This window comes from Xiphophorus couchianus, chromosome 22, assembly GCF_001444195.1.
Source record: "Xiphophorus couchianus chromosome 22, X_couchianus-1.0, whole genome shotgun sequence".
Taxonomy (NCBI): domain Eukaryota; kingdom Metazoa; phylum Chordata; class Actinopteri; order Cyprinodontiformes; family Poeciliidae; genus Xiphophorus; species Xiphophorus couchianus.
This window is the reverse complement of record NC_040249.1, coordinates 29092960-29120403: the sequence shown is the minus strand read 5'-3', so window position 1 is coordinate 29120403 and position 27444 is coordinate 29092960. Positions and strand designations below refer to the sequence as shown.

Sequence of the window (27444 nt, the reverse complement as noted above, 5' to 3'; positions counted from 1 at the left end):
AAAATGCTTGACGGTTGTACGTTATTAGTCGTTTAATGTCTAAGTCTTCCCTTGGTCTGAAAGCCTTTTGGTTTAAAGACGGCAGCGACTGGGTTCATGGCTGCTTTCTTTACATCCTGATGTTTGGATGATGAGACTTCATCCAGATGAAAGACAGAAGAGAAGCCTGGATAGCTAGCAGCTTGAGTGGGGTGGCTCTGAAAACCAGAACGACCATAAACAAGTGTCTAGGATGCACGCAAATACACCCACACACACACACACGTGCACGCCCACCCCCGCACGCATGCACACACACACACACACACAGTGGGTTGCTGGGGGATGTTGGGGGAAATCTCCAATGGCTCACACTGCTCTGACAGTCTCATTATAGTGGAGTTAGAGTGAAGACCTTGGTGTGACAGAACCAAAGTCATCGTAGTTGGCCTCCATCAGCTCCATCGCTGCGCTGCCTGACCAGCACCGGCGTCGGCCCACAGCTTCTTCCCTGCAAACCCAGAATCCCTCTGGGAGCAGAGCTGCTTTAGAGCCAGCAACACATTTCTGATTGACTGAATGCATTTAAAGTCCTGGAAACAAAACTCATTCCATGTTTCTCCATTGGTTTCCTGACTGTGCTGTGAATGCATGAAAGTGACAAAAAAAACAAAACATAAAATACATATCAGAGTTCAATATTTTGCAATAAAATAACGTACATACTGTATCTGGAGATAAGGGATTTGGAACCACTGCCAGGTTTTAGTTTGCAGCATTGGTTGAAAAAGAAAAACAGTTGAAAAATGATCAACAATGCACTATATATTATGTCAAAATATATTTCAAATACATTTATTTGACAGAAAAAATTGAATTAAATAGAATGTTGTTGATTAACATGGTCCAACCAATCTTGGTGTTCCTCAGGGTCGTCGTCTGCAGCAGAATCTACAGTTTAACAAGCTGTTTGAACAAACTACCATCACTAATCATTCAGCAATGTGCAATAACAACTGAAAAATAGGAAATTAACTTAATAAATAAATAAATTTTGAAAATAATGAGCAGTTAATACAATTAAGAATAGGTAGAAAAAATATCTATCAAAAGAAAATTCAGATACCAATTTGTTTTATAAACTTTTGTTTGATTTACTAACTCATTTGTACTAGATTATTTTTTTATTGCTTTTCTTGTATTTTTTATTCATACAAATAAAAAGTAAATAAAAATTCTACTTTTTATTTCACATAATTATATAATGTTATTTGTTCATTTTTTTTGTATAAAATTGCATCTAATCCATAGGGTGCAATTTTATAGTCACCTGTTTTTTTTTTTTCCACACTCAGGCCGTTTCCCCCTGAGAGCCAGAAGCTTCCTACATCACCTGGACATGTCAGGCTGTTTGTCGATGTCAAGGCAGCCATAATGCACAAAAACGTTACACAGTTCTAATATTTCTACCGCGTTGTTAAAATCTCCCTGTGTGCTCCAGGGTGGACTGGTAACTTGTCCACTGCACACCAGGAAGAGCGACTTTAAAACAAAAATTTTCTTCAGCGTGCAGCGTTTGAAATTTAGAACAGGAGCCTAATTATCAAAAGAATGAGACGTTAGCAAAATCATCCAAAATATAAAAACATCAGACCATTAATAAGAGATTCAACTCACTGAAACTGAATGTTGACCTACTTTCGGTGTTCTTGATGCAGTTTGTTCTTTTCCAGATAGTAGCAGGAGGAATAAAAAAACTTTTAAAAAAATTTGATTTCTCCAAATCTTGTGCGAGTCTTTTATGTGAACACCGGAGGGGAAAATGAACTGCAGCACACTACATTGTGTTTTTGCATCCAAAGGCATCTGTTCATTTCAACAACAGTTTAAGTCATCCATCACCCAGTGTAAGATGACATCAGCGCACTGAAAGGGAAGACAGATCCAGGAAATGTGCTGCATTCTATCAACATATCTCAATGTTTGTGCTTTTCAGGGTGGTGGGGATCATGGAAGCTGACTATCACTGCCAGGATTAGCAATAAATCCTTTTCATGACTCTCAACCCCACAACATTCCTTCTCTCTTCAAATCTCTCTCCCAGCAGCTTTTCTCAATCTTTCTCTTTGTGGCTCAGTCAGCTTCTTAGTCGCTTTTCGAACCCCTCGTCCTGCTTGCTCGTCGCCGTCGGCGTGCCAGAGAAATAGATCCTGCTCTAATTGCCAATATAATGATGCAGTCTACTCATTTCACCTGACTAATTAATACTAGAGCTGGCGTCCTTTGCTCCTGTCTCACTGCTTGCAATAGAGGGGCCCATTCCACTAAGCTTTCCCTTTTTCTCAACTCGTTCACATTCTGAAACCAGGTGGTGTATCAACATATCTGTGCAGTAAGTGTTTCTATCTCACACGGAGCAGAAGCCTAAAAAATGTTTACTATGCAACAGCCCAGCTACAGCTTCAAGTAATAGAAAAATGTATACATGTTGAGGTCTATTTCACTTTACAACCTCATTTCTAGCTTCCGCACAGGTGAAGCTGTAAAAGACACTTTTTGTATTCACTTTATTTGATTAGCAGACTGTTTGGAACTGAAGAGAGTGAGATTCAATTGAAGCCATTGTCTTCTTGAGTTAGCAACAGTGTGGTCTGGTATTAGTGTCACAATTAAGACTATTGCACACCCAACAGTGGCTATCTCCTTGTAGCAGGAGACAATATTTATTTTGATGCCAGCTACTGATCTGAATGACAGACTAGCAGCAGTAACTGAGCAGCCAGGTCTGCCAAGTGAAAAGTAGAATACTGCATTGCATTAGCATTGGAGAGGCTAGTGACCAACAACCCTAGGCTGGTCACACTTCACCCTCTGCTGTCCTTAAGCACAGATAGGCTGGTGCTAACATCGGAGAGGCTAACAACTAGCATTTCTTGGATGCACAACCTGTGGTTTTGACACATACTTTAGGAAAAATGGTCAACACACATTGTCGCTAGCTACCTTTGGAATAAATACCTCCTGTGGGAAGGAAGTAGCCAATCCTGGGTGCACAATAGTCTCAATTTTGGCACTAATACCTCACCATGGCAACAGTTACCTTCACTGTAGCCATCAACCAGGATTTGGCCCAGAAGTTGATATCTCATATTTTACAGAAGTCATAAAACCGAAAAGTCTCTGCACAACTTTTAGGTTTAGTTTTAAGGTAATCAGCTAACTGCAGAATTGAGGAATGGTGTGTCAGTCCCAGTCCATGGACAAGAGTTCTATAGCATACAATGAAGAGATCATTGTGTTCTCACATTATTAGATACAGAGTAGATGTGTCTGGTTAGTTTTGTGGAACACATTTCAGACTCTAGAGAATCATATCAACCACAACATGTCAAACACTTCCAGATGTCTCCATTTGTGTCGTACCTTAAGTCTTCTTTTATTCCTCAAGTTTGTTTAAAAATACCACCCAGAGTCTTCAGCGACTCTTGGGGAATAGCTGAACAAAAGAACCTTTGATGGAAGGGGAAGTATCTTTGCTCTCATCTGTATTCCCTTGTTGAATGTCTGCACAGGGTGTCTTTCTCAGGTCTTTTTGGGTCACACAAAGCGCAACGCTTTTCAGGCCCACGGCGCTGCGGCGGATGTCTTGCATAAACCTTTTCTCTTGTGATCCCATAACTATTTCCTATTTCCTCTTGCTCAAAGCTTCCCCAGCGTGCACGGCTGTTGACAACAGGTTTTTAGTATTGGAACTTTTGGCTTGGGTGTTTTTACAAGTTTCTCCATCTTAGTTGCTTTATTTTCAGCAACATTCTGAGAACAATAATGTAATGCTCAACAAGAACGAAAGCTGTAGGATGAAAATATTTCTTTTAGTTGTCTTCTCCTACTGTAGTCATTGTTGCTTTGTTCACTATGATAAGAGGTTTAGTGATTCTCTAAAAAAAACCAAAAACATTCTTTCTCTTTCATCATTTCTGTTATCTTTTAACAAATCAACCAAACAACAGATTTAGTCCAGAATGAAATACAAGCTTTGCGATGGACAGGCGACCTGTCCAGGGTGACCACTGGACATCGACACCACCACCCCTCATGACCCCACTAGGGACAAGCATGTAGAGATGATGGATGGATGATTGAAATACAAGTTTCAGTGGTTCCTTTATTGACGATAGCTGTATTACTGTAAATTATGCCGCAGCTGCTTGAGCTTCTTCCAATGAAATTTTCAAAGAATTCAATCTCACATAGGTTTTTGTTTTATACCATTAGATTACAATTCTTACAACATAGTTCTAAAGTTTCAAAATCTTTAAAGAGTTGTCGATCCCAAAGAGCAACTAAAGCTTTCTTCAAGTGATCCCATTATGGGATCACTTGAAGGGATCATTTACTGTCTTTAGCTGTAGACAGTAAAGTCCAACTCAGCTGGTCAGAGAATGAGTTCACAACTTTGTGATGAGAATCAAATCGAAGCAGAAATCTTCTAAAATCCAGGTCTTTTCTGAGCTGCTTCTATGCAGCTTTAATGTACATATGTACTGAATATTATGTAAACCACTTTTTCTGTATACAGTGAACCCTCATTTTTCACGGGGGTTGTGTTCCGATAAGAACCCATAATGTGCGAAATCCGTGAAGTAGTTGCCTTTATTTTTTACAATTATTACACAGCATAATTAAATACTCTACATTGAAACCAAAAAAACAAAACCTGTTTTCAGGCCTAAGCATTTTTTTAACAAATAGAACACTTTCTTACAAATATCCTGAAGCCTGTGGAGCAGGTGTGTTTTTTGAGAGAAGAACATAGTTATCGGTAGTTGTTGTTGCTCTTTTTTTCTTCTGGGCAAAAATATTTGCCAAAATTTGCCAAGCTGTATTATGTATATTTAAATACCGTAACGTTATTGGCACACAAGGAGAAGCGTGGAGACTGTTTAGCCAATCAGGACGCAGAACACAATGCACTGTGGAAAAAAGAACTGCACAATAAACTCCACGAAGCAGCGAGGCCGTGAAAGGTGAACTGTGTTATAACGAGGGTTCACTGTATTTTTATCAGTTTATTTTTTATAGAAATTGTACCAGGGTTATTTGATTTTTCTTGTATTTTCCTACATTTACAATGTAATTACCCTTGACAAAAACTGTTTAAATTTAACATATGGATTAAGTAGTAATCTATAGGCTTAAAAATGAAAGCCATACTCTAATGTTGTAGGCAGCACAGCGCAGCCATTAGGCTTCATTTTCTGAGGAGAAGCCCTGCAGCCGAACTCGTCTGCTGGTCTTCTTTAATACCTTTGATTTTCTTCTTCCTTCTGAGGATATACTTGACACTTTTATCAAGCATGACCATGTCCATGAAAGCAATCCTGTTTTGTATGAGAGTTCACAAAAAGGGTAATAACAGAGAACAAAAAAAAATAAAGTCGTCACTTCAAGCTTTATGTGAATACAAATCACGTGTCCAGTTATTGCTGCAGAGCTTCTATTTGTGCTTTTTATGTGACATCATGGTTGGGGGAAAAAAAGCCTGTACTGTTTGATGTTTGCCAAATGTGTTTTAAATGTATAGCATCAGTGGCTGAGATATTAACAAAATGTTATTACTATGAACCACATATATTGGTTAATGTGATTTCTTTAAGCTTGGCACCCTGTCCACATTTGGCACAATTATTTTGAATTTGAAGAAAAAAAAAGTAGTATCCCTTGAGTTGTTATCCGGTTGAATGCCGGAGCCGACTAATAAAGATTTCTCCTGACAGCACCCATTTACAGAAGCTCTGAAAAAGCCATGACCAGATTTTAAGGGTATTTTAATATCTGATAGTCCAGAAGACTCATTTTGATTGGGAACCAAGCAACATTTGTGATATTTTGCTACATTTTCATCTGGTGTGGTTCCCATCCTTGCCTGTAGTGGCGCTACACCAAGTACCTCTGAAGGAAACGACACAGAAACCTCTGAAGAAGACACTGAACACAACTTTGTTTATTACGAAATGTAAACAGAAATGGAGTGGGGTGAAAGTTTATTGGTTCTACAATTTCTCTTTTATCTTTGGGAAAAGACCACAAGCCATTTCTCTTGCTAGTGCTAAACACGTGTTTTTGTTCTGGTTGTATTTACCCAGAATGCCCTGTGCTATAGTTCACTTCCTACTTTTAGAGTGGGTCCGGACCCTAAATCTGTCCTATAGCAGCATTTGTGTCAGAGAAGAAATGTCAAACTGTATGTAACCGCTGTACAAATTCTCTCTGGCTAACATTTAGCTGCTAACGGTGCCACACTAATGGTGCTACATCTAATTCAAAAGCTAAATACTATAACTGATTGACTGTATAAAATCACTGATCAGAGGAGAATTAACCAAACAAAGTTTAATATTCACGTTCTTTTAATTTTTTTTTGATTCAGAATTTATTGTTTATGGCAGTAGAACTGGATTGAATCTTTAAACCAGGTAATAATCTGTGAAACCTTTCCTATGTGAGATGGATTTATGCTTATATTTTTGTTTTCTTTAAAATTGGAACAATTGCTTTGCATTGGTTTTATAACATTTTGGTATTTCAAGAATTACAGCTTCGATGAAAAGTAGTGCAGAGTATTTTAAATACAAATAGATACACGAGAGATTACATGTTCTCATGTTTCCTGCAGTTAACAAAAGCCATTATTGGGAATAATAGATGTCAGATATGACAGTTAAGGATAAAGATAATAATTGTTTCTATCAAGATTTGGGCATCTGTTCCTCTTGTCAGGAAGCAGTTCAAGTCAAACTGCAATAACTGTGAAATAATATTTTTTCTGCCACCGGTATGTTTTGATTAAACTCTAATTTCTCCACACTGCCTGTAGAAAACGTGTGGTTGTATACTAGCCTGTCCTTTGTGTGGGGAGAAACTCTTCAGGGTTTTTCTAGCTTAAAATAATAACCAACAGTACTGGCAATATTTATTTTCCTGATTTCAATTCCTAATTTAATGCTTCTTTTTTTGGCTAATAGCTATTATCATTAGCTAATGATAATAGCTATCATTAGCTAAAATAACATTGTTGTTTTTTATCACTTTTCGTTTGGCTTTTGATTTTCCCTCTAAACTGCTGCTATACCTCCAAAATAATTGGTTTGCAGCATGTGAGTTGTTTTAAAGTTCTCTATGAAATCAGTTTTCTTCCTTGTTATGAAGTTTTAAATCCAGTTGGTCTTGAGCTTGAGGGCTTTAGGTCAGAAATAATGATGTTGTAACTTTTTTTGTTTTTTTTTTTTGTTGTTGTTGTTTTTACTTACTGTGACTGGAAACTAAAAGGATAAAATCTTCAGAGAAACACAATTTGTTTTACAAAAGCCTCTTTTTTGTGATTAAATGATAATCAGTGCATAACTAATTGGATTGAAAACAAGCTTTTTTGTTTTTTTACCCATTCAGACGAGGCACCAACATCCTTTCTGGGATTAATCTAAACTCGTGTGGAAGTGTTTTGAACAGATGAAGTGTGTCTTGGTTCAGATGTGGTCTTGGACAACATCATGTTTCAGATTATTTATCAATAAGACTTCTCTTTCCTTATACTTTACCACTAAACTCTACTTTGTAGCATTCACTCTTCTGGTTTTTTATTTTCCATTAAATGTTCTTCAGTTCTGTGCTTGTAATCAGCATTTCATTTTATTCCCAAGGTGCTTCTTTTTTGTTCTGTGCAAAGTGGAGAAAATACTTCAACTTTAAAACTTTGGAAAGACAAGATACGTCTGACAGGTTCGATTTTGATTTTCTAAGAAATTGCGCTGCATGGATTGTAGTCTCCTGAAAGACTTGTCTCTTGTCACAAGCGGAGATAACAAGTGGTTTGGGTGATTTAAGAACCACGAAACTTAGATATAATGGGGAGATATTCCTTGAATCTGTTAGGAGAAAAGGCAAACCATCTGATACCTTATCAAAGTGACCTAGAGGGAATTACTTTGCATAGAGATAAGTGGCCCAAGTAATCAGGTGTTAATATTTATAAGAGGAGAAATATCAAAGGAATGGAAAGATAGATGGATACATGAAAAAGAGATAAAAGTTCTTATTAGGACGTTATCTCTGCATAAAGGATGAATATCAGACATGAATGATGTCTTTTAATAGAATGGCATAATAAGATGGTCTTATGTGACTTGGATATACCAAGGGAATATTCAGTGGAGAAAAAAAAGTGCTTAGCAAAAGCTGCAATGGTGAATTCCAAAATTAACATTTGGCTATGGCACGAAATGCTTTAGGAAGAAGCCTGTCTGTGACTTAGAAAATAGTTGTTTTACAATCAAAACAGGAAAAAAAAACTGTTTTAAAAAGTTACTTTTTCAAAACAGACTAGCATTCCTGCGCTTTAAGATCCTTTTCAAAAGATGGCAAAAAATGCTGGAGTCAGTAAAATCTTTATAGAGCAACACAGTGTTGCCCCTCCTGCATGTGTTGTTGCACACTGCTGGTAAATTGACTAAATAAAAAGCCGCTAAACTTTTTTTAAACTGTTTTGAAAAAATGTGGAGTGGTATAGATGTTGTATAGACACTAAAATCTACCATCCATTTGCTTTTTACCCATTTATCAAGCTCAAGTCATTCCACAGTCAAAATGTTGTGAATTTTAAATTTGTCTTTAATATTATCTTATTTGTTAGAGAGCAGTTGTTGTGAAACTCAATTGAATCAAAGACGAAATGATTTAAAGTTGACCTCTGAAACTTTCTTTAGCATTTATATTAGCTAACAGTGCTAATTATTAATTAGCACTGTAAGTGTCACTAGCTGTAAACATCAAACTTTATAGGTCTGGAGACTGCAGACTTTCATCTAACTAAAGTTTCTCAAAGATTGCCAACATTTCCAAATGCATTATGGTTGACAACAGACCAAAACTGCAAACTATTAAAGAACAACTTTGCATGTCTCCATAAAAACATTTACCTTTTAAATGTTCTGCTTGCAGCTCTTGTCTTTAATCTGACACCCTACTGATACTTAAAATGGAAAACTTCAAATCTTTACCCATTAACATATTTGACTAAAAAGTGTTGATGTCAGCATAACCTGATATTGCTCTGGTATGGACAATCCCAGTGGGGGAACATTGCAACATTCTGAATTTTCCTGACTGGACAGGGACAGTGGAGCCAAAAATCTGCCCATTTCTAGATGCCTAGCTAATTAAAACTTTTCAACATTATTTTCAGTGTAATGGCTGACTGGTTCAAAAGCACCAGATAATAACAGAAACCTGGTCAACTTCAGCAGCAGAAGAACCAACTTCACCATCTTTTAAAGTATCTGCAAAGGAAATGCATTCTTCTTGATATTATTATTATTATTATTATTATTATTATTATTATTATTATTATTATTATTATTATTACCTCATTCAAAACTCTAATAGTACTTTAGAGTCCATTTCGTTGAAATTAAACAGAAATTGGACTGGATGAGCCTTAACTCATCAAAGTTAGTGCCAATTGTTCCTTTTATTTATTAGATGTACAGCTAAATAAGACATTTTTTTCTGTTTCTTAAATGTCAATATTTGAATAAAGCACTCATTTAAAAAGGACCAACACTTTGCATGGAAATGTGGAGGGAACCTGTCAACCAAACATTTATTTAACAAGAACATGGAGGTTAGCTACATCTGTGCTGTAAGATCTCAGGTTCTGTAAACATCTTTGTTTATCGTTTGACTTGAGCTTTTGGCATTCCTGTAGTCTTTCTGGCTTAAACTTGAAAAGGCAAAAAGTCTTTAGGCATCCCTTTGTTCTTTGTACTTTTCTGTGAAACGGGTCTTGATCAAGACTTCTCCAGGGTTCTCAATGTTTCTTTGAACGTTTCTTGTCTCTTCAATCATTTTCAGTCGTGTCCTCTGGCCTGAACATTGTCTGAGGAACGTATCTTTAAGATTGATTTCACTCTGACCCATAAATTATTCAGGCCATAAAAAACACAAAACTTTGCAAAGAATCACACTGGATCTTTAGGCTCTTTGTTACCAGTGGCTTATCACAAAGATGTCTATTTTTTAATCATTTATTTTGTTGACTCTTTTTTTAAAAAATACTGAAGAAAAAATACTTTAGAAAAAATAAAATTTTAGCAACAACAAGGAAAGAGATGCTGTCTGAAAAGCTGGCATAAAGCAGAGGAATAATTCATCTCAGGTTTCAGGTCGTTGCTGATTGTCAAGTCTATAGATTTTGACTGTTAGATACAGTTTTCCTTTATGGATAGTTCTTGACCTGTAGTTTTTGCTTCAAACGGGGAACTTTGAAATGTAACAAAGTAGAATTGTGACCCAATATTTTTGGTTAGAGAAGAAACTAAAGGGAGTCTTCTCAATCTTCAACAAAGAGGTTTTTAAACCTTATGATCTGATCACACTTTATTGATCCTTTGCCACGAGATGAAATTGATGGTGATTCTTGCAGGAATGGCTCCCTGGGCTCGTCCCTCTGTCTGTCACCCACCCAGTACAAACCAGATTCTGGATGGCTATCCATAGCTGCATTTCCATTACCTGTAGAAATGCGCAAATTGAATCATGAAAATAAATTTGCTTAATGGAAACACAGCAGTTTCAAAAAAACATAATGTTTTTTGATAAAACATTTTTCTGCAAGGAAGAAGTGTTTTTTCAGCAGCATCGAAAAAGATACTGCCAATGAATTTTGCAAAACTGCAATGGAGATTTTTTTTCTCATCACACGAGTCACATGATCAACAACCGGATGCTACTACTGGCGAAAACCATGAAGGAGACAACAGGAAGTGGTAGGAGGATGACTTTTTGTGGACAGTGTGCAGCTGACTCCACCAGAGGTCTCACAGCATCACACTTCATAAGAAATTCTGTTTCATTCCAACATGTTGGATCCATACAGACTGAGATTTATGTACATTTGTAACAGAAACCCAGCTTTTATAACTGACCCCACTAAATGTGCTTTAGGTGTCCATAATTCAACCAATGATTAGGGTTGGAAACTGTATGCTGGGTCAAACACACTGCCAAACTCTTGTGTTAAATCAGCTCAGCCTAAGATCAGGTCACATTTGACAAAAAAAAAGAGATTTACAAAACAGGCTGGGTTTTCTTTAGCAATGCAGTTTTTAGGAAGCTTAGAGAGTTATAGATCCAAACCACTTCCAAAGATTACAAGAAAGCGTGACTTCTCAAAAGAATAGTATACAGAAATAATTGGTGGTTTAAAACTTTTACACAGGGACAACATAGCATCACACTCTGCCTGATTCCCATAACCTGCCAGGCGAAGACATGGCAACCCAGATTCATTTCAATCACAACGTCTGGCAAATGAGAGAAGAAACGTCCCCTGACACCCCACAAAGCTAGATTTCCATTTCTTTTCTTTTTTTTTTATGTTCCATCAAAAGAGGAAGAAATAAATGGAAACCCATACAGGTTGGTGATACGTAATGTCATTAAAGTTGAAAAGTAATCATCTCAGGCTGCCTCTGAAGTGTGGACTGCCAATTGTATTTGGCTTTCTGCAGGTCTGATTAAACAAACCAAGCAGAAAGTTGCTGTTAAAGCCCAGCAGACATATTGAATTGCATTGGATACATCAAACGATGCGATTGCTCTTGCTGCTTTTAAATCTTCTCAAAAAATATTTGCTTTGTCTGCTTTTGTCTTTCATACATTGCTCATAGAAAATGTTTTTTATTGCTACATGTCAAACTTAGAACAGAGTATAAATATTTCTAGGACTGAACTAAAAAAAATAAATAAAAAACTTGGTAAGTGAAGAAATCTTTCAAGATTTTGATCCATCCTGTCAGGTTTGAAATGATTATCCTTAATTTGAAAAACACCCCTAGTGCCAGAGGAAGGACTAAGGAATGGCACATGATCTCACCATATTGAAACACCACAATACCTTTTGGACAACATGAAGAATTTCCTGTTGCTTTGCCTCTAACTTTGTATAATGATGTAAACGGTGAACACACTGAAGCTTGACAATCTGTTGAGTCTGACTTTAAAGTAACAAAGTCGTTCCTGGCTTGTTATGTGTTAGCATAATGAACGAATAAAGACTACTTGAGCCAGCCAAGAACATTCTGACTTAAAAATGTTGAAAAAGCCTAAACCGCCTTGACTTTTCTTGTGTGGCATATTTTTGAAACTTAATGGAAAGAAAACACTCAGAGTGACATTTATAATACATTTAATTTGTAAACACTGTCAGAATATTGTGAAAAGCTAATCATTAACTGCTGGTGATGTTAACATTAGCATCTGCTTTGCAGCTTCTTAGTTGGCATTTGTTCACTTCTATCTCAAAATCTAAAATAAATAGATTTACCAGGATGGAACTAGATTATTCTACATTCAACATAGATTCTACAACAAATAGTTTGAGATTTACCAAAAGTTTTATTTATAAAACTGAAAACAGTTTTTGTGGCTGGCTGAACGTAATGTTGGAGCCTCCATAACTACTTCTCTTTTTTTGTTTGCAACTTTTTCTCAATATAATAAGATACAAAACTTGTGAAAATGTCTCCTCACTGTTTCTTCTACATGACATCTAACATCCAATGAGGTGTTTCCATCTTACTGCTATGACTTTTCTCATTTAAACGAGAACATATTTAGGTTTTAATGAGCTATAAATCTCTGTATAGTAAGATATTAAACTCATGAGCCTTATATCTCCTTTCAATTTGTCATTGGTTTGTATTGATAATAGTACATATTATTATTATTATTGCATCTTTGAACAGCTAAAGCCTCTTTTTCTTCCAGATGTGGATTTACAGAAGTAGCAGTGTTGAATTAGGAAATAACTTGTGAAGTCAAAATTTTTTAAAAAAAGGGACAAAATAAAAAAAAAAGATCTAAAATATTTTAAAAATCATTTTGAATTTAGTTGGAATCTTGTTCACAGAAATTCCCACTGAGTAAATTGACTTGCAGTACAACTCCACTCACAACAGAAAAACGCTTCTATTCAACCGTTTCCTTTCCTTTTTTTGGTTTTTTTTTGGTCACTTGTTCTGAAGCGAAGCCTCTGCTGAGAAAATGGTCCAAAGTGTGAAGAACATTGAACTAACCTATCAGATTCTGACCGGTGCACTGTGGCACATATTCCTTTAATAGACTCTTGAGAGCCAAACTGCTGTGGAGTTGGACTGTATTAAAGTGGCCCAAACGGCAGCTACAGGAAGCCCTACTGCTATTTTTGATGTATGACACAGCTGCTTGGCTCATTGTTTTGTTTGGATCACATTTTTACTGTCTGCGAGTGGAATCATGTTGGTGAGAAGAATGTCTTCTATATTGTACCACCACGGGCAGAATGCTGCAAAAACCAGGTTACAGAGGCCGACATTTCAGAAATCTGTCTTCATTTGACATTTTTCTGTCTTTCTGGATTGGCCAAATGTATATTAGAAAAACTCCATGCAGCATGCAGATAGAGCATGCCTGTGGTCTGTTATGACATTCAAGATAAAAAGCAACAATTGTTAATTTTCATTGCCTGACTTAATGTTTCCTCCAACTAGAGGCCTTTTAATTGATAGTGATGGTCATTACTTGAATAAGTCCAACAAGACAAATGTCCTCATAGCTAATTTTAGAAAATTGAAATAATGAATGCATGCTGTCATGTTTGTTACTGATAAATACATCATGTATAGTCATTGCATTGAGAAATTTTGCCAAATAATCTGGTAAAAAGCCGTAAAATACATTCACCTTTTAGCCTGACATTGTGCTGAAAAGTTACGTCAGAAGTGTTCTTACATTTTTTAATCTTGATGTGTACTCATTTTGAAGTATCGCTTTAAAAAAAGTTGATGGAAATGGAAATGAAAATTTGAATTTACTTCCTTGTTTTAGTAAAAGCTTTTTAACAGTTTCTGAAAAAGCTTAAACATAAGTAAAATCATGAGCAAATTTCAATTGATATTTGTATTATGAGCAGATACACTCACTGGCAAACAGGGGTGTGTGCGTGTGTGTGTGCACACTATGCCTATATTTAGCCTCCGCTCGGTAGGTTTGAGGAAGATTCACATTTAACCTTTTGCTCAAACACGTTCCTCCCTGGGCGTTCTAATTCTGTTCGTCTTTAATTAATGACTGCGCTGCTAATTAGAGACTGTGCAACTCTTTCATACCCTTCAACAATCTCTCACCTATTATCAGCTTTCCATCTTAACTTTGAGAACTGTTTTTCCCCCTTCTGTGCGTTTCCATTAGGAATACTAGGTGTGTGATATATGTGAAAAGAAATTCTAGAAAGAAAAGAGTTTGTTGGACAAAATAACAGTCACGATAATACTAGAATTAGGACTTTATTGGTGTTTAAGGTCACACAATAAGAATAATATGTGTTTGCCTACTAGTAAAACTTATGAAGTGCAGTTATTTGTGCTCTTGCACCCAGAGGGTCCTGGGATTGAGTCCAGACTGAGGATAGTTTGACTGGATTTGCGTATTCTCCTCGTGGATGCTTAGTATTTTTGTTCAGTTCAAAGTTAAAGATACTAGTGATCATTAAAAAGTGCAGAGCTAGCAAATGTAATCCTTCACACCAACATTTCATTATTTTTTTTCTAATCTTTGTCAATAAACATCATAATATCTCTAACAGCTGAAATCAACTAACTTGGTTTGTTGAAGGCTATGCAGACATTCTGACAAATTATAAGAATTTTTTCAGGCCTTTTTAGCATCACGTTTGATATCATCTGTCAGCCAGGTGATGTGGCCTGATGGATGTGACAAAGAAAAGCTTTTTATGCAGTAAGGAAAGCAGTCAGTTCGTCCCCCTGGGTCACCGTAGTGGGTGTTTAGCATTCTTCTTGAAATCTGACTTGTTCTATTGTGAATTTGATGTCGGCTGGTGCCTTTAGGAAACTAACGTCAGCTAGCACTCTGTATTATCTGACTGCTACGACGTGACATCCTGGTTTCAACAGTAAACATGTAAAACAGGAGCCTGCTCCTAACATCTACAGTGTAGAGTCTCGATCTGCTAAGAACGGTGAGATGAAAATGAGTGACAGCAGTTGTTTAGTGAAGAACAACAAAATGACAACCATATCCACATTTTAGATGTTCAAACTATCACCCTGTGCAGGGCAGGTGTGTGTCTCTACCAAATTCACCCGACCAATATCCATTTCCTCCTCTTTGCAAGCAACTCTTGGTAAACATTATATCAAGATTATAGCAGATGATAGCAGATTTATTCTGGTATTACTTTATAGTCTAGCTTAAATATTTTCAATGATAAATAAATAAATAAATAAAAGACAAAAGTCATTCAAATGATCTTGGCCCAGTGCGAAAAAGTAATTGCTCAGTAAACCTAATAACTGGGAATAGCACCATTGGTGATAACTAGAGGTGTTGAATATTGCTGTGAAGGAGTTCTGTCCATTAATCACTGGAGCGCTTTTGAGCATTCATAGACTCTAACACATTAAATTGGCTTAAGTGCAGGTTTGGACTAGGCCCCTTGAAAGTCTTCTTCTTTTCCGAAGCAGCTGGAAAGTGGAATTGCTGGTGTGCTTTGGTTCTCAATGTTCTGCTGCGTATCTCAGGTACCCAGATATCCCAGACAGATGTTTCCTTCAGGATCCTCTCATCAGTGATGTCGGCGTCAAGTTACTGTAACGCCTTGTTCTAATCAAGCCACTTTTTCAGTAATGAGTAATCTCAGATTAAAGTTACTTATCCAAATCACTGCATTACTACTTTTGTCACTTTCTCTAGTAATATCATTTAATTTCCTCTGTGCGTCTTGGGGAGTGATCGCCTTTTCTTTGTGTCGGTTATCAGCAGCTGATCACACGCCGCCACAGAAACATACACAATGGAGGAAGGAGGGAGACGCTCATTTTGTTCCTGGAAAAACAGGAACTCTTTTGAGTTTCTGTCTGAGTTGCCAAGTCCGATTATTATAAATAACTTTGGGCTTGTTTTTTCAAAAGTTGCTTGCAAATTTAATGAGTCGCAGATTGCAGTTTATTGAGCTTGTTTGGAACTTAAAGTTGCATATTTGGGATTGTAAGTAAGCAGAGACACATAATCAGCCCCAGAGTTTGACTGACATGCAGGTAGTTTCAGTCAGACTCTCCCTGTCCGTCTATTCCCGGCTGATCCGTCCCGCTGTGTCTTTGTTAATGTCAAGTTAATATATTTGCTGTAAATGATGTCGAGCTTTGTGTTGGGCTCAAGAAAACTGCAAACAACAAGATTCTAAAATCCTTTTTACAGTTTTCCAGACAGGAGAGGAACACACAAGAACATGCAAAAATGACTAAAGTGTTTTTGTTTTGTTGTGTTTTGTGTTTTTTTGGACTATTGCAACCATTGAACTATCTCACCTTTTTATAACATTATGTTCAATCTTATAAGTGGAGATACATTGTTGATGTTATGATTATAAAATAACTTGCAATTTTATAAGTATTGGCAAAGCTCAATGTAACTTTTATCTTGAGGTGGTGGAGGGTTGTCAGCAGCTACGGAAAGTAACTAATAAAGTAACTTGTAATCTAACTTAGTTACTTTCCACATCAAGTAATCAATAAAGTAACCAAAATACTTTTTCAAGTCTGTAATCTGATTAAAGTTACTTTTTCAAAGTAACTATGCCATCACCGCTTCAGATAGAGAGCAAAATTCAGATCATCCATCAGAAGCTCACAAAGCAAATCATCAACATCAACGTCTTCTGTTTAAAGTGTTCTTAGTGTGATTTAAATTTCTGGTTTTGAAGAGAGCATAAAAAATTACTTCTCTCAGTTTTATGGCGTTAATATGGAAGTATATTCTAGCTGCCATATCCATGAAATAAATACAACAGCAGTGGGTTGTTATAATTACAAACTTTCTGGTTTTAACAGATTTTATATCTTTTAAAAACCAAAAAATGTTCTTGTTTAAACGAGAAAGGCCGTAACAGAACGGCAATACCTTGTTGGATGTTTGTAGAAGGAGTGAGAAATTGTAATCTGTCAGAGGAATGTATTTTAATATCTCATATTGAATCTCATGACAAAAATATGTCTCTTTATAACAAGATTCTGCTCCTTTATTTCCTGTGTCAGGCAGTGAAGCAGAAATTAAAATGTTGACAATCCTAAATTACCAAAAAAACAGGAAGATTTTAGTCTGATTTCATGTCAGTCAGTGAAGAAAAAGTATGTTTTTATACATTGCATGTAAATATCTGACTTAAACTCTATACTGCTGACCTGTAATTACAAGCTGGGACTTAAGGAGTTTATCAATGCAATTAGGTTTTTGGGGGGTTTCACATGTAGAGTTATTGATTTTTTATAAAAAATAATCTGTGAATTTAAATCTTAAATCTTTGACTTATAGAGACATTTATTTCTGTTTTCTTTGAGTCCTTATCATGTTGTTCAGCTGCTTTCCACCCTGCTGAGCTAAAATGAAATGTATTTATATTGAGTGCTTGTTTCCTATAATGACTGTGTAGTAGATTCTAAATGCCTCACTTTTACACTTTAATGGTGTCGCCCCTCATCCCTTCATCACCCAGGGATTTCGTGATCGATTAGCATCCTATCTTTGCACTTTGCGTTAACGTTCTATGAAATGAGGAAATTTTCTATGGCTGTTGTTTAGATTTAAAGTCACAGCTTTTGTTATCAGCTTGTGTCTCTCCAAATATCCTTTCATCTGTGTTCATGTTTCTTCACCAGCTAGCGCTAGTGTGATTAAAAGTCACTCGCCATGGATGGATCCCAAAAAGGTTGTCATTACCATTCTGAAAAAATGACCAAATTCAAAGTGTTATATTTGTTGTTTTCTTAAATGAATCTCTAAGTGTCTGAGATTCTTGTCAGAACAGACGTACATCTTCTCTTGTCTTTATCTGGTCAAATAAAGTCAGTGTGTTTTGTTGCAATGCGGTGCGGTTGAATCTAGACGTGTTTGTGAAGAAACAGTTTGAACAGAGGTAAGATCTGAGACTTAGTAAAACAGAGCAGACTGCATATTAAGTCCATTTCCATATGTGAGACCTGCAGCTTCCACAGCAGGGAGACGGGAAGGCGAAGGTTCAAACAGCCAGAGGCAACGACAGATATGCAAACAAGCCGAGGCTTCACACCACACTTAGTTTAAACCTGCGCCGTGTTCCTGTGCTCCGTAACACTCAGGCTTCTGTATGTTGATCAGGAGATATTTATTGAACTGACATTTATTAAAAAACACGCTTTTTCAGAGACATTTTCTGAAGTGCAGACTGAGTACATTTCAGAACTCATTAGCTACTTAATGGTTATTGTTTACGTCTTAATTTGCCACTCAGATTCTGAGGACTGTGCAAAACCCTTAGAATGTGCACTTCTTTATTGACGCACATTTGGAGGGGTAAACATCTCTTCAATGCAGATTCAGTATCACTGAGTTGAACAAGACTAAAGGTTATGAAACTGCAGGGCCATGTTTCTGACCCTGTGGCCAGCAGCACTGGAGCCCCACAGGGGTCTGTTCTCTCACTCTGTTCGTCTCAGACTTCCACTACAAGAAACTTTGTGGCTTCTGTACATGCCAGGTGTACCAGAGATGGACAAGAGGCTGAGGAGGCAGAGCTGGTGTACTGCTTAATGACTTCACTTTGGAACATTTATTTCATCTAGAAAGTGAAGGAGACATGATTATGTTTTTCAGGAGGAACTGAAATAAGTCTGATTATATTTCTTGAAGAAACTTGGGACCTTCAGTGCTTTCAGAAAGATGTTGCAGATCTTCTGTAATCAGCTTGATGGGAGCGTTTAACTGCCAGAGCTAGGAAATTAATACAGGCGTAGTATCTTGCTATCATAAGAAATTGTCTGATTTTAAAGGATGTTATGTCTGAAGAGAATTTCTTCAGACATGAGGTTCTTTAGAGAGGACACAACTAAAACCATCGAAGACTCTGACCTGCAACAACTTGTGTTTTCCCTTCGTGATCATTTATGTCATTGAACTGAATTCTCTCCTCCGGACCAAGGTGTTTGGATTTGGGATTCACTGACCAACAACAACAACCTCCTCCAGCTAAGTTCAGTGCCCTGGAAGACTGCTTGCTTCTCTGTATTTATCTATGCCTGGCTTGTATGTTTGTCTCTAACAAACCTCCACTGCTTTGTCAGGAAACACACTGAGGAAGGTTTTGTGCAGATTTTCCAGTCTCATAGAGAAACTGTGTTGTTTTTTTTTGTTTTTTGTCCACCAGGTGTCGTGAAGGTTACCAAGGAATCCGGTGTGACCAGTTCCTGCCCAAGACGGACTCCATCCTGTCAGACCCCAGTAAGAGGCTTCTGTGTTCTCTCTGCATCAACACAAAATTTAAACATCTAAACAAACAGAAGCAGAAAAATAAAACTATATAGGGCAACTGAAAAAATGTAAATGCTCACAATTCTGCGCTGACATATTTGAAAACCCTGAAACCACTGACTTCTCTCTTCTGCCATGCAAAAGCAGCTTGACAGCTATTACGGAAGCACTTAGTCAGATGGTATAAATAGAAATGTGTTTGATATCAAACTGCCTTCACTGTTAAATCTTTTTTGCATATAGGCAAATGCGTATGATATTTATTCTAAAAGCAATGCGTCATCTCGGCAGCAAACAAGTCAGGAAGTTATTTTTCTTTAATGTTTTCTCAGAGTCAGATATATTCAACTTTTTCAGATTTTGTAGCACTACAACCACAAACTTTAGGTTTTTGTTTGTTTTTGCTTTTATTTGACAGAAGTGCGTCTTTGGGAAGTTTAAGGAAAATAAACATCTAAAAGAGTTTAGGTGTGTCTTTTTTTATGCCCATCCATCTTTACAAAATTAGCTGTCAGATTTGAGGGAGAGAGCCTGCGAACATCAATTTTCAACTGGTCTTAGGTTTTGACTGAACCATTTTACCAGATGAATATGCTTTAGTTATTTGTTGTGGCTACTTCGGATAAAACTATCCACTGATAGAGTTCAGTAATCAGTCCTGCCTCTACAAACTTCAGCATAAGATCCACAGCTGTGATCCCTGTGAGAGTTCCACTCCTCCTCCACAGTAAAATCTTTTGCAGCCTTAAATTTGGTTTATTCCAGGATTGCCCATCCTTTCCATTAACTCCGTTCAGAAAAAAACTGTCCACATATCATGCTGCTGCCGCTGAAATGTTTCTCCATAGGAATGCTGTTTCCACAGTGATATCCGACAATAGTTTTCAGTACACATAAAAACTTTGGTCTCAACTGATTAGAGCCTCTTCTTCCACTTGTTTGCTTTAAATAGGACTATTTGTTGCATTCTTTCAACAAAAACTGTCTTTTTTCCACTCTACCACATAGAGCAGGGTTATAACTGTGGCATGACATAAATCTGAACTTTATCTCGAGGTCTGCTGCACTCTTTCCATTTTCAAATGAGGGATTTTACAAAGTTGATGTCTCCACAGCTTCAGATGTTGTTTAACAACTTAACTCAGCTTCAAACTCCGTCACAAAGTCACCGTTGGCCCGATGTGCCACAACACAAATAGGTCAGGGATGACTGCTGGGTGTTCGTCATGCAGTTTTCCCACTAATACTCACAGAGAAGCTGGATTTATACTGAGATTAAATTATACACATGTGAGTTAGGTGAAGTCCTGAAGGCAATTAGTTGTACTGGATTTTATTTAGGGGTCGTGGATTAAAGGGGAATGAATACAAATGCAAATCTCAACTTTTCAGATTGATTTTGGAAAAGATTCTTGTGTAAAAACCTTGTATAAGTTCACTACCTTATTGCCATTACAATGAATTTAGGCTGTGAAAGATAAAATACATTGAAGTTTGTGTTTGAAACAAGGCATAATGTGTAGCAGTTTAGTACATATTTAAGCCACATTTGAATAGCTCCTGTAAGACCTTTGAAAAGCTTAAGTTCTTAAAATTTCACAACTTTTAAAATGATTGGTGGAGACAAAGGCAGTACCTGATTAGAAAACATGCAAAGAAGGGAAAGGTGATGCTGCATGATGTGCAGTCTAAAGAGGTAACTGAGCAGATCTGACTTTGTGCTTCGTTCCCAAATATATTTGGGTTTCCAATGCCTAATGCTTTCCTCTGGCATGCAATTACTTTAAATACTGAGAGTTTTTATCTGGTTATTAGCTTTTTTTCTCAGCTTTTTCCCAACTATTTTCTGCTATTAAGATGAAGGTCACTTTCCTCTTGCTTTATCTCCTATAAAACATGGTTTTCTCAATGTCACAGAGTGTAGAGAAGAACACAGATTACCCAAATTTCTCACCATCCTGCCCTTTATCAATGTTATATGAATTTCTTACGTCTTCCAGGCTCATTTAAAAGAAAATCAATCTTTCTTCAACCTCCCCATGTTGTGGCAATACAATGTCTTATCCATTGGATTCCTGCCAACAATGCCATAATAGCACTATTTAGCATTAAAAGGACAATGTGATACTTCAGGCACTTTGTATTTGCCCAATGTCAAAAGTCCCTTAAGAGCTCTAATATTCAAATTTCATTTTCCCATTTAACACTTGATTGGAAAGGAGAATGTGCCATAAACGGGACGCGTAAATTAGACGTGGCAAATGCATTGGCAGTGTTATCGCTGGGTATTTGCTAATATCCTTTACTTTCCAGATCGTTAAAAGAAGCTGCTGCAATGAGGTTTTTAATTCCACTGAAAGTATTAATGTAACTGCTTCCTAGAGCAATAGTGGTGTCCACTCAAGTGACACCCATCACTTTCTGTTTGTGTAGCAACCGACTAGCCTGTGTATGTAGGTGATGAAGACGTGTTACCTTCCTCATAGGTCAGACTGTTTCTTAAATTATTTTTATGTTTTGTCATGCTACTATCACAAACTTTACTTTATTTTAATGGGGTTTTATGCGAGATCCCAAAACATTTTTTTCTTTTTTTTACCTGTAAAGCATAAATCTTTTTATGAATCAAAATCTAAAGTATGGCATTTATTTGCATTCAGTGCTGCCATATTCAATACAAGCATCTTTTGCTGTAATTACAGGTGAAAGTATGCTGGGATACATTTCCATCAGTTTCAGAATCACTTTTTTCCCTGTACACTTCCTTGCAAAATGGGTCAAAATGAGTCATATTTAATCAAGAGCTTTTGTGAAAAGCAATTTTTAATTTTTGTCAAAAACCTTTCAAGTCACATATGAGGTTCCCCAAGGTTCAATCCTAGAGCCTCTCTTTTAATATCTACATACTCCCACTAGCTCAGGTTAGAACAGGAAATAAGATAAACTACCATAACTATGCAGATGATACACAGCTACATTATGATGTCACCACTTTACTTCGAACCATCATTTTCAGGACTAATGTCTCAGCAAGATCTAGAGAAACTCATCCATGATTCACCATCAATCGATCCTACTATGGATTGATGGGACCTAGGCCTGGACTTTGAGTGGGCCATTCTAACGCAAGAGCACAGTGGAACCATGTGCAACACTTTGCATATTATTTAAGGGTATTGGAGTAAAATGTGGGCATATATAAATGCATAGCATGTTTTTTATGGTTTTATTTGTCAAAAATGAAAACCATGTAACTTTCCCTTCTTCACATGTTTTGCTGCATTGGGTTGAGCTGGTGCATAAAATACCAATAAAATTGTGGTTTATGGTTGTAATGCACCACAATATCAAAAATTTGAGTTATCTGAATACTTTTCAAAAGTACTGTATGCTTACAATGTAAAGCTTATACCATTTCAGTCATTGGTATAAAGTCAGAGTTGTAGAGTCTTCCAGCTTAGGACAGGAGGATTTCTTTTACCTGGTCTTGCAAATTAAAGGGGAGAAAAAAGTAGTTATTTCTGCAATTCACCAAACAAAACCACCTATTAAAACTTTTTAGAAGACCTATAACTCCAGAGGGGGAAGGAAAAAAAGACTAACCACATCTTTGCCATTACCTTAAATTGGTTTTCTTGCCTAACATGGTAACCGTTTCTGGGGATCCCAAACCTGAGGACTTTTTCAGGCGGATTTCCATATAAATTGTTCAAACTTGCAAAGTCATTCCTGAGCCACTCTGTGCCTGAAAAACAGAGTTAAGAGACGACCGATCTGCAGTTGTTGCATCATCATTAGCATTCAAATAGAATGCTGATTAAACACTGAAGCTGTTCTTATTGCATTCCATTAATCTGTCCACAACCAGAAACTTCAGTTATTTACTTTATCACAAAGTAGTAGAGAGGGGAGAAAATAATGATATTTTACATATTTGTTTAGGATTAAACATCTGAAAACTGTGGAATCCATTTTTATTGTAACCACTTTTAATCTGATACCCCTAAGTAGAAACCCAAAGCAATAAATGATTTACAGAAGTTGTGTAACTGTGAAAGTTAACATCAGTATAAATCCAGCTGTTCCATGAAGGCCTCAGCTCTTCACTAGAGAACATTAGAGAACTGTCACAACTTCACAATGAGCAAATAAAGAAAGAAGGCAGATAGCTTTAACAGTCAACACTTTTTAAAATAAATGAACCCAAAAGCAGTTATCTGTCCAGTGTCGAACTGAACACAACCTAATTTTCTTGGTCGTTTTGAACAGGTGAAAGGAGTAGAGGTGAGAAATTTCCAGACATCAAATTTAAATACAATGTTTTCATCCAACTGTCATGTGTGTCCAACTGAATGTGAACCAACCAGGCTACACAAAGTGTAACATAGTCATGAGGACGCCACATGGCTGTAATTGACAGAAGAAAGTCTTGGGGGGTTAAAGAAGATATGGACTGTCAGATGAGCCTCAAGATTCAACATTTTTGCCTCAATACAGAAATCTGAATACACTGTTCCCATGTGGGCATGCTGTCTCCAGCAGGGACAGAGGAGCTGGTCAGAAGTGAAGGGAAAATGGACACAGCTGAAGATGGGTCAATAGTGTAAAAAAAACCAAACTGTTAGAGGTTTCAAAAGACTTGAATGTGTTTGTTCACCTTCCAGCAAAACTGAACCCTGAACACACAGCAAGGGCGACTGAAATAGTTTAGAATGCATTTTCATATGTTAGAATTAGGGATGCACTGATATGAAAATCTGGGCCGACAGCTGAAATGAAAACTGCTGTTATGGCCAATAACCAATAACGATGTCATATAGTTTATATATTTCCCTATAATTTGGACTCTGTTTAAACATCACCACACCATCCACCAGTTAAACACATTATAATCTTTCCAAACGCATAACAGTCAACTCCATCCAAAACACAAATGGCAACAAGAAGGTAATACATATTGGTTAATATTGGCCCAGTTTTACTGATTGGACCAAAACCAATATGTTAAAATATGACTAACATCGGCCAATACCGATGTAAATGCTGATATCCTGTTAGAGTGGCCCAATCCAAGTCCAGACTAAAATCAAATTAAGAATCTATAAATAAAAAGTGATGTTCACGTGTCTTATGAAAGCTAATTTCTGCCATGAAAGAAACAAAAGTACAACAGGAAATAATAATTGAGTTTTAAAGTCATAATTACAAGAATAAAAGTTATAATTTTGACTTTTCAAGTTATAAGTTGGGGAAGCAGCATCAGAGCCAGCGACTCTAATAGACTAGACAAAATCATCAGGAAAGCTGGCTCTGTACTGGGACTGAGGCTGGAGTCCCTGGAAACTGTGGTGGAGAGGAGGACACTGAAGAAGGTTCTGTCTATTATGGACAATAATCAGCACCCTCTCCACCACATAGTGGACAGACAGCAGAGCACCTTCTCACATAGGCTGCTCCAGCTCCGCTGTTGTAGGGACAGATACAGGAAATCCTTCCTGCCACATGCCATCTCACTGTACAATAAAAGCTAAATCTTTGTTCTGCACTAATCAGTCCAATTTTGCACAACTGCACTGTGGCACACTTGGTGTACATATATTTACATATACATACTGTATCTGCATTTTTTGAATCTTTGCAAGGACTGCTCTAAGCTGCTTTTAATATTGACAGCATGTTATATTTTATTTTATTTTGTCTACAATTGCTACTCAGTGGTAGTTGTTGTGTGTCTTGTCTCTATGCTGTAACTGCGAAATAATTTCCCTGCTGGGATGAATAAAGTAATTCTATTCTATTCTATTCTATTATAATTATGAGATAGAAAGCCACACTGTTTCTCAGGGGGTCTCCTGGATGTCATTATTATCTCATTACTATAACTTTGAATCTCATAATTATGACTTTAAAATTCAAAAATATGACTTCCTGTTGGACCTTGATTTCTTTCTTTCTCAATAGAAATGAGTTTCCACACCATTCAGTCTGAGGTTAAGATATTTACCAAAAAAATGTGAATTATCATATTGCTTATCATATCAAGGGAATATAATTTTCCTTCCATCTCACAGTTAGGCGCTCCTGTCTGTTCACTGGTCCAATTAAAACCTAAACAACATGCATCAACCTGTAAATTTTATCTGCCATTATTTATCTATAATCCATTCCCTAACATTCTTGTATATTCTGTATAATCTGTGCATATAGCTCCCATATTTATATTTATACACAATATCTACAGTATATCTCTTGCTATAACCCCTTATAGTCCATACATACATAGTCTTGTACATCTATAAATAAATATTTATATCTCGTAGAGCACTTCTGGATAGATGCAAACTACATCTTGTTGCTTGTACTTGTGACAGTTCAATGACAATAAAGTTTTGCTTGTAAAAAAAGTAGATGTGACAAAGTTAATATGCATATTTTTGCAAAGGCCTGTTTTTTCTTCAGATGTTTCTGTCAGCTTTCTATGCAAACTTTCTGCCTCTTTTTTCCAGTAACATCTTTTTTTCCTTTCTTTTATTTTTTCTTGTCTTCTTTTCTTCCCTTTTTTATTCAACCACCTCCTGCTTCCAAAAAGTTGGTAAGTGCAAAGTTGGTAAAGAAGAGTGGCATACTGCGCTCCTCTTCTTTCCTCACCCCTCAGATAATCTTGTCACAGCATCCCTCTCCCTGACATTGCTGGCAGTTAATCAGATCCTAATTTCCTGGGTTACCTCTGTGTCTCCTGCTCCAGCTCGCCTCAGTGTTGACATCACCGTTCCCCTTTTTCCCAGATTTCTTTCCGTTCAGACGGCCCTCTCGCCCTGCATCCGTCTCCCACTAACCTCCTACGTGCCATCTTGTCGTCAAAACACATTTTGTCCGAGAGCCGATCCTCATCCCTCGAATTCTCTGTCCAAGTCATCTCCAAAACACGAAGAGACGCGGCCCTCAAACCGACTTTTATTTTGGATTGTGCCAGCCAAGAAAAAAAGTTCAACTGTGGGGCAAACAATCGCTGCCAAGTACTTCTGGCACGCTGCGTTCTCCTGGGGGGCAGGATGGAGGTAGCCACGTCTTCAGAGAGGTTATCACACTGCCTCAGGTTCTCTGGGGGCATCAGGGCAGCCATGGCTGGACTAATACAACAACATCCAGGAATAAAAAAGGAAGAAAGATTATTTCCCCTGACAAAATAACAACTGAAAGGAATTTTTGGCACTTCAGCAATTCTGCAGCTATTTTTTGAAAAACTCTGCTTTCCAATCATCAAAGCAATGCTGAATAAAAGATGAGCAGCAAAAGGCTCGAGAATGTTAAGTCAAGCAAAAATAGATATAACTAGATAGAAAGAAAAGTGAGTCGGCGTATTAGGGCCATTGTGGATAAAAGCAAAAAATAATAATTGATCACACAGGAGTATAATTCTACCAACAAAAAAAAAACTCAGAAATTTTGAGATTACTATTAATATTCACATATTTGTAAAAAACTTAATACTCTGATTACAGAAAGTTGTACATTTGCAAGGTGAAATACACATTTTCCATGATTCATTTGGAAAATTAATCCATGGAAATGGATTAAGGTAAATTTTACATTTTAATATTGTAAAATTTACAATATTAAATCAGGTGTTTTGTAATTAAATCTCATGAGAATAAAGAACTTGTACGTTTTCCTGATTATAAAGTCAGACATTTGCAACAAAAATACGAGAAGTCATCTGAGATTGAGGCATTAAATGGAGGCCAGTCACAATAATCAATTAATCAATTAATCCCATAATAAACTCAATCATTTCCATTTGCATGATTTATTGTTTTTTTCTTCTTTTCTCTCTCTTTCTACCAGAACCTGGCTGATAAAAGTTTTCAGTGCGGTGTTTTGGTCATAACTATCCCTTCTTTTGAACAACAATTTAATTTACAGAAACTTCGTAATTCATTTTTATTTGTTGTTTCTGTTTGGTTTATGCATTTTTGATATTTAAAATGTATTCTAGTTCCAGTGTTAAATGTTCATTAGAATTTGAAGTTTTTTAATCTTTGAGAATATGTTCTTGCTTTATTATGCAGT

The 27444-nt window shown here is 36.8% G+C and overlaps 1 protein-coding gene across 3 annotated transcripts in view; it reads left to right on the top strand.

Annotated features, from left to right (window-relative positions):
• Nucleotides 1–27444, top strand: part of nrg3a (neuregulin 3a) — a 411389-nt gene that overhangs the window by 312105 nt on the left and 71840 nt on the right. For 2 of the 3 annotated variants that reach the window (XM_028006553.1, XM_028006552.1), the window contains 2 exons: nt 19271–19344; nt 25964–25966. In XM_028006553.1, coding sequence (XP_027862354.1) covers nt 19271–19344; nt 25964–25966 — 77 coding nt within the window. The remainder of the gene's footprint in view (nt 1–19270; nt 19345–25963; nt 25967–27444) is intronic. The other variant, XM_028006554.1, reaches the window with a different exon arrangement.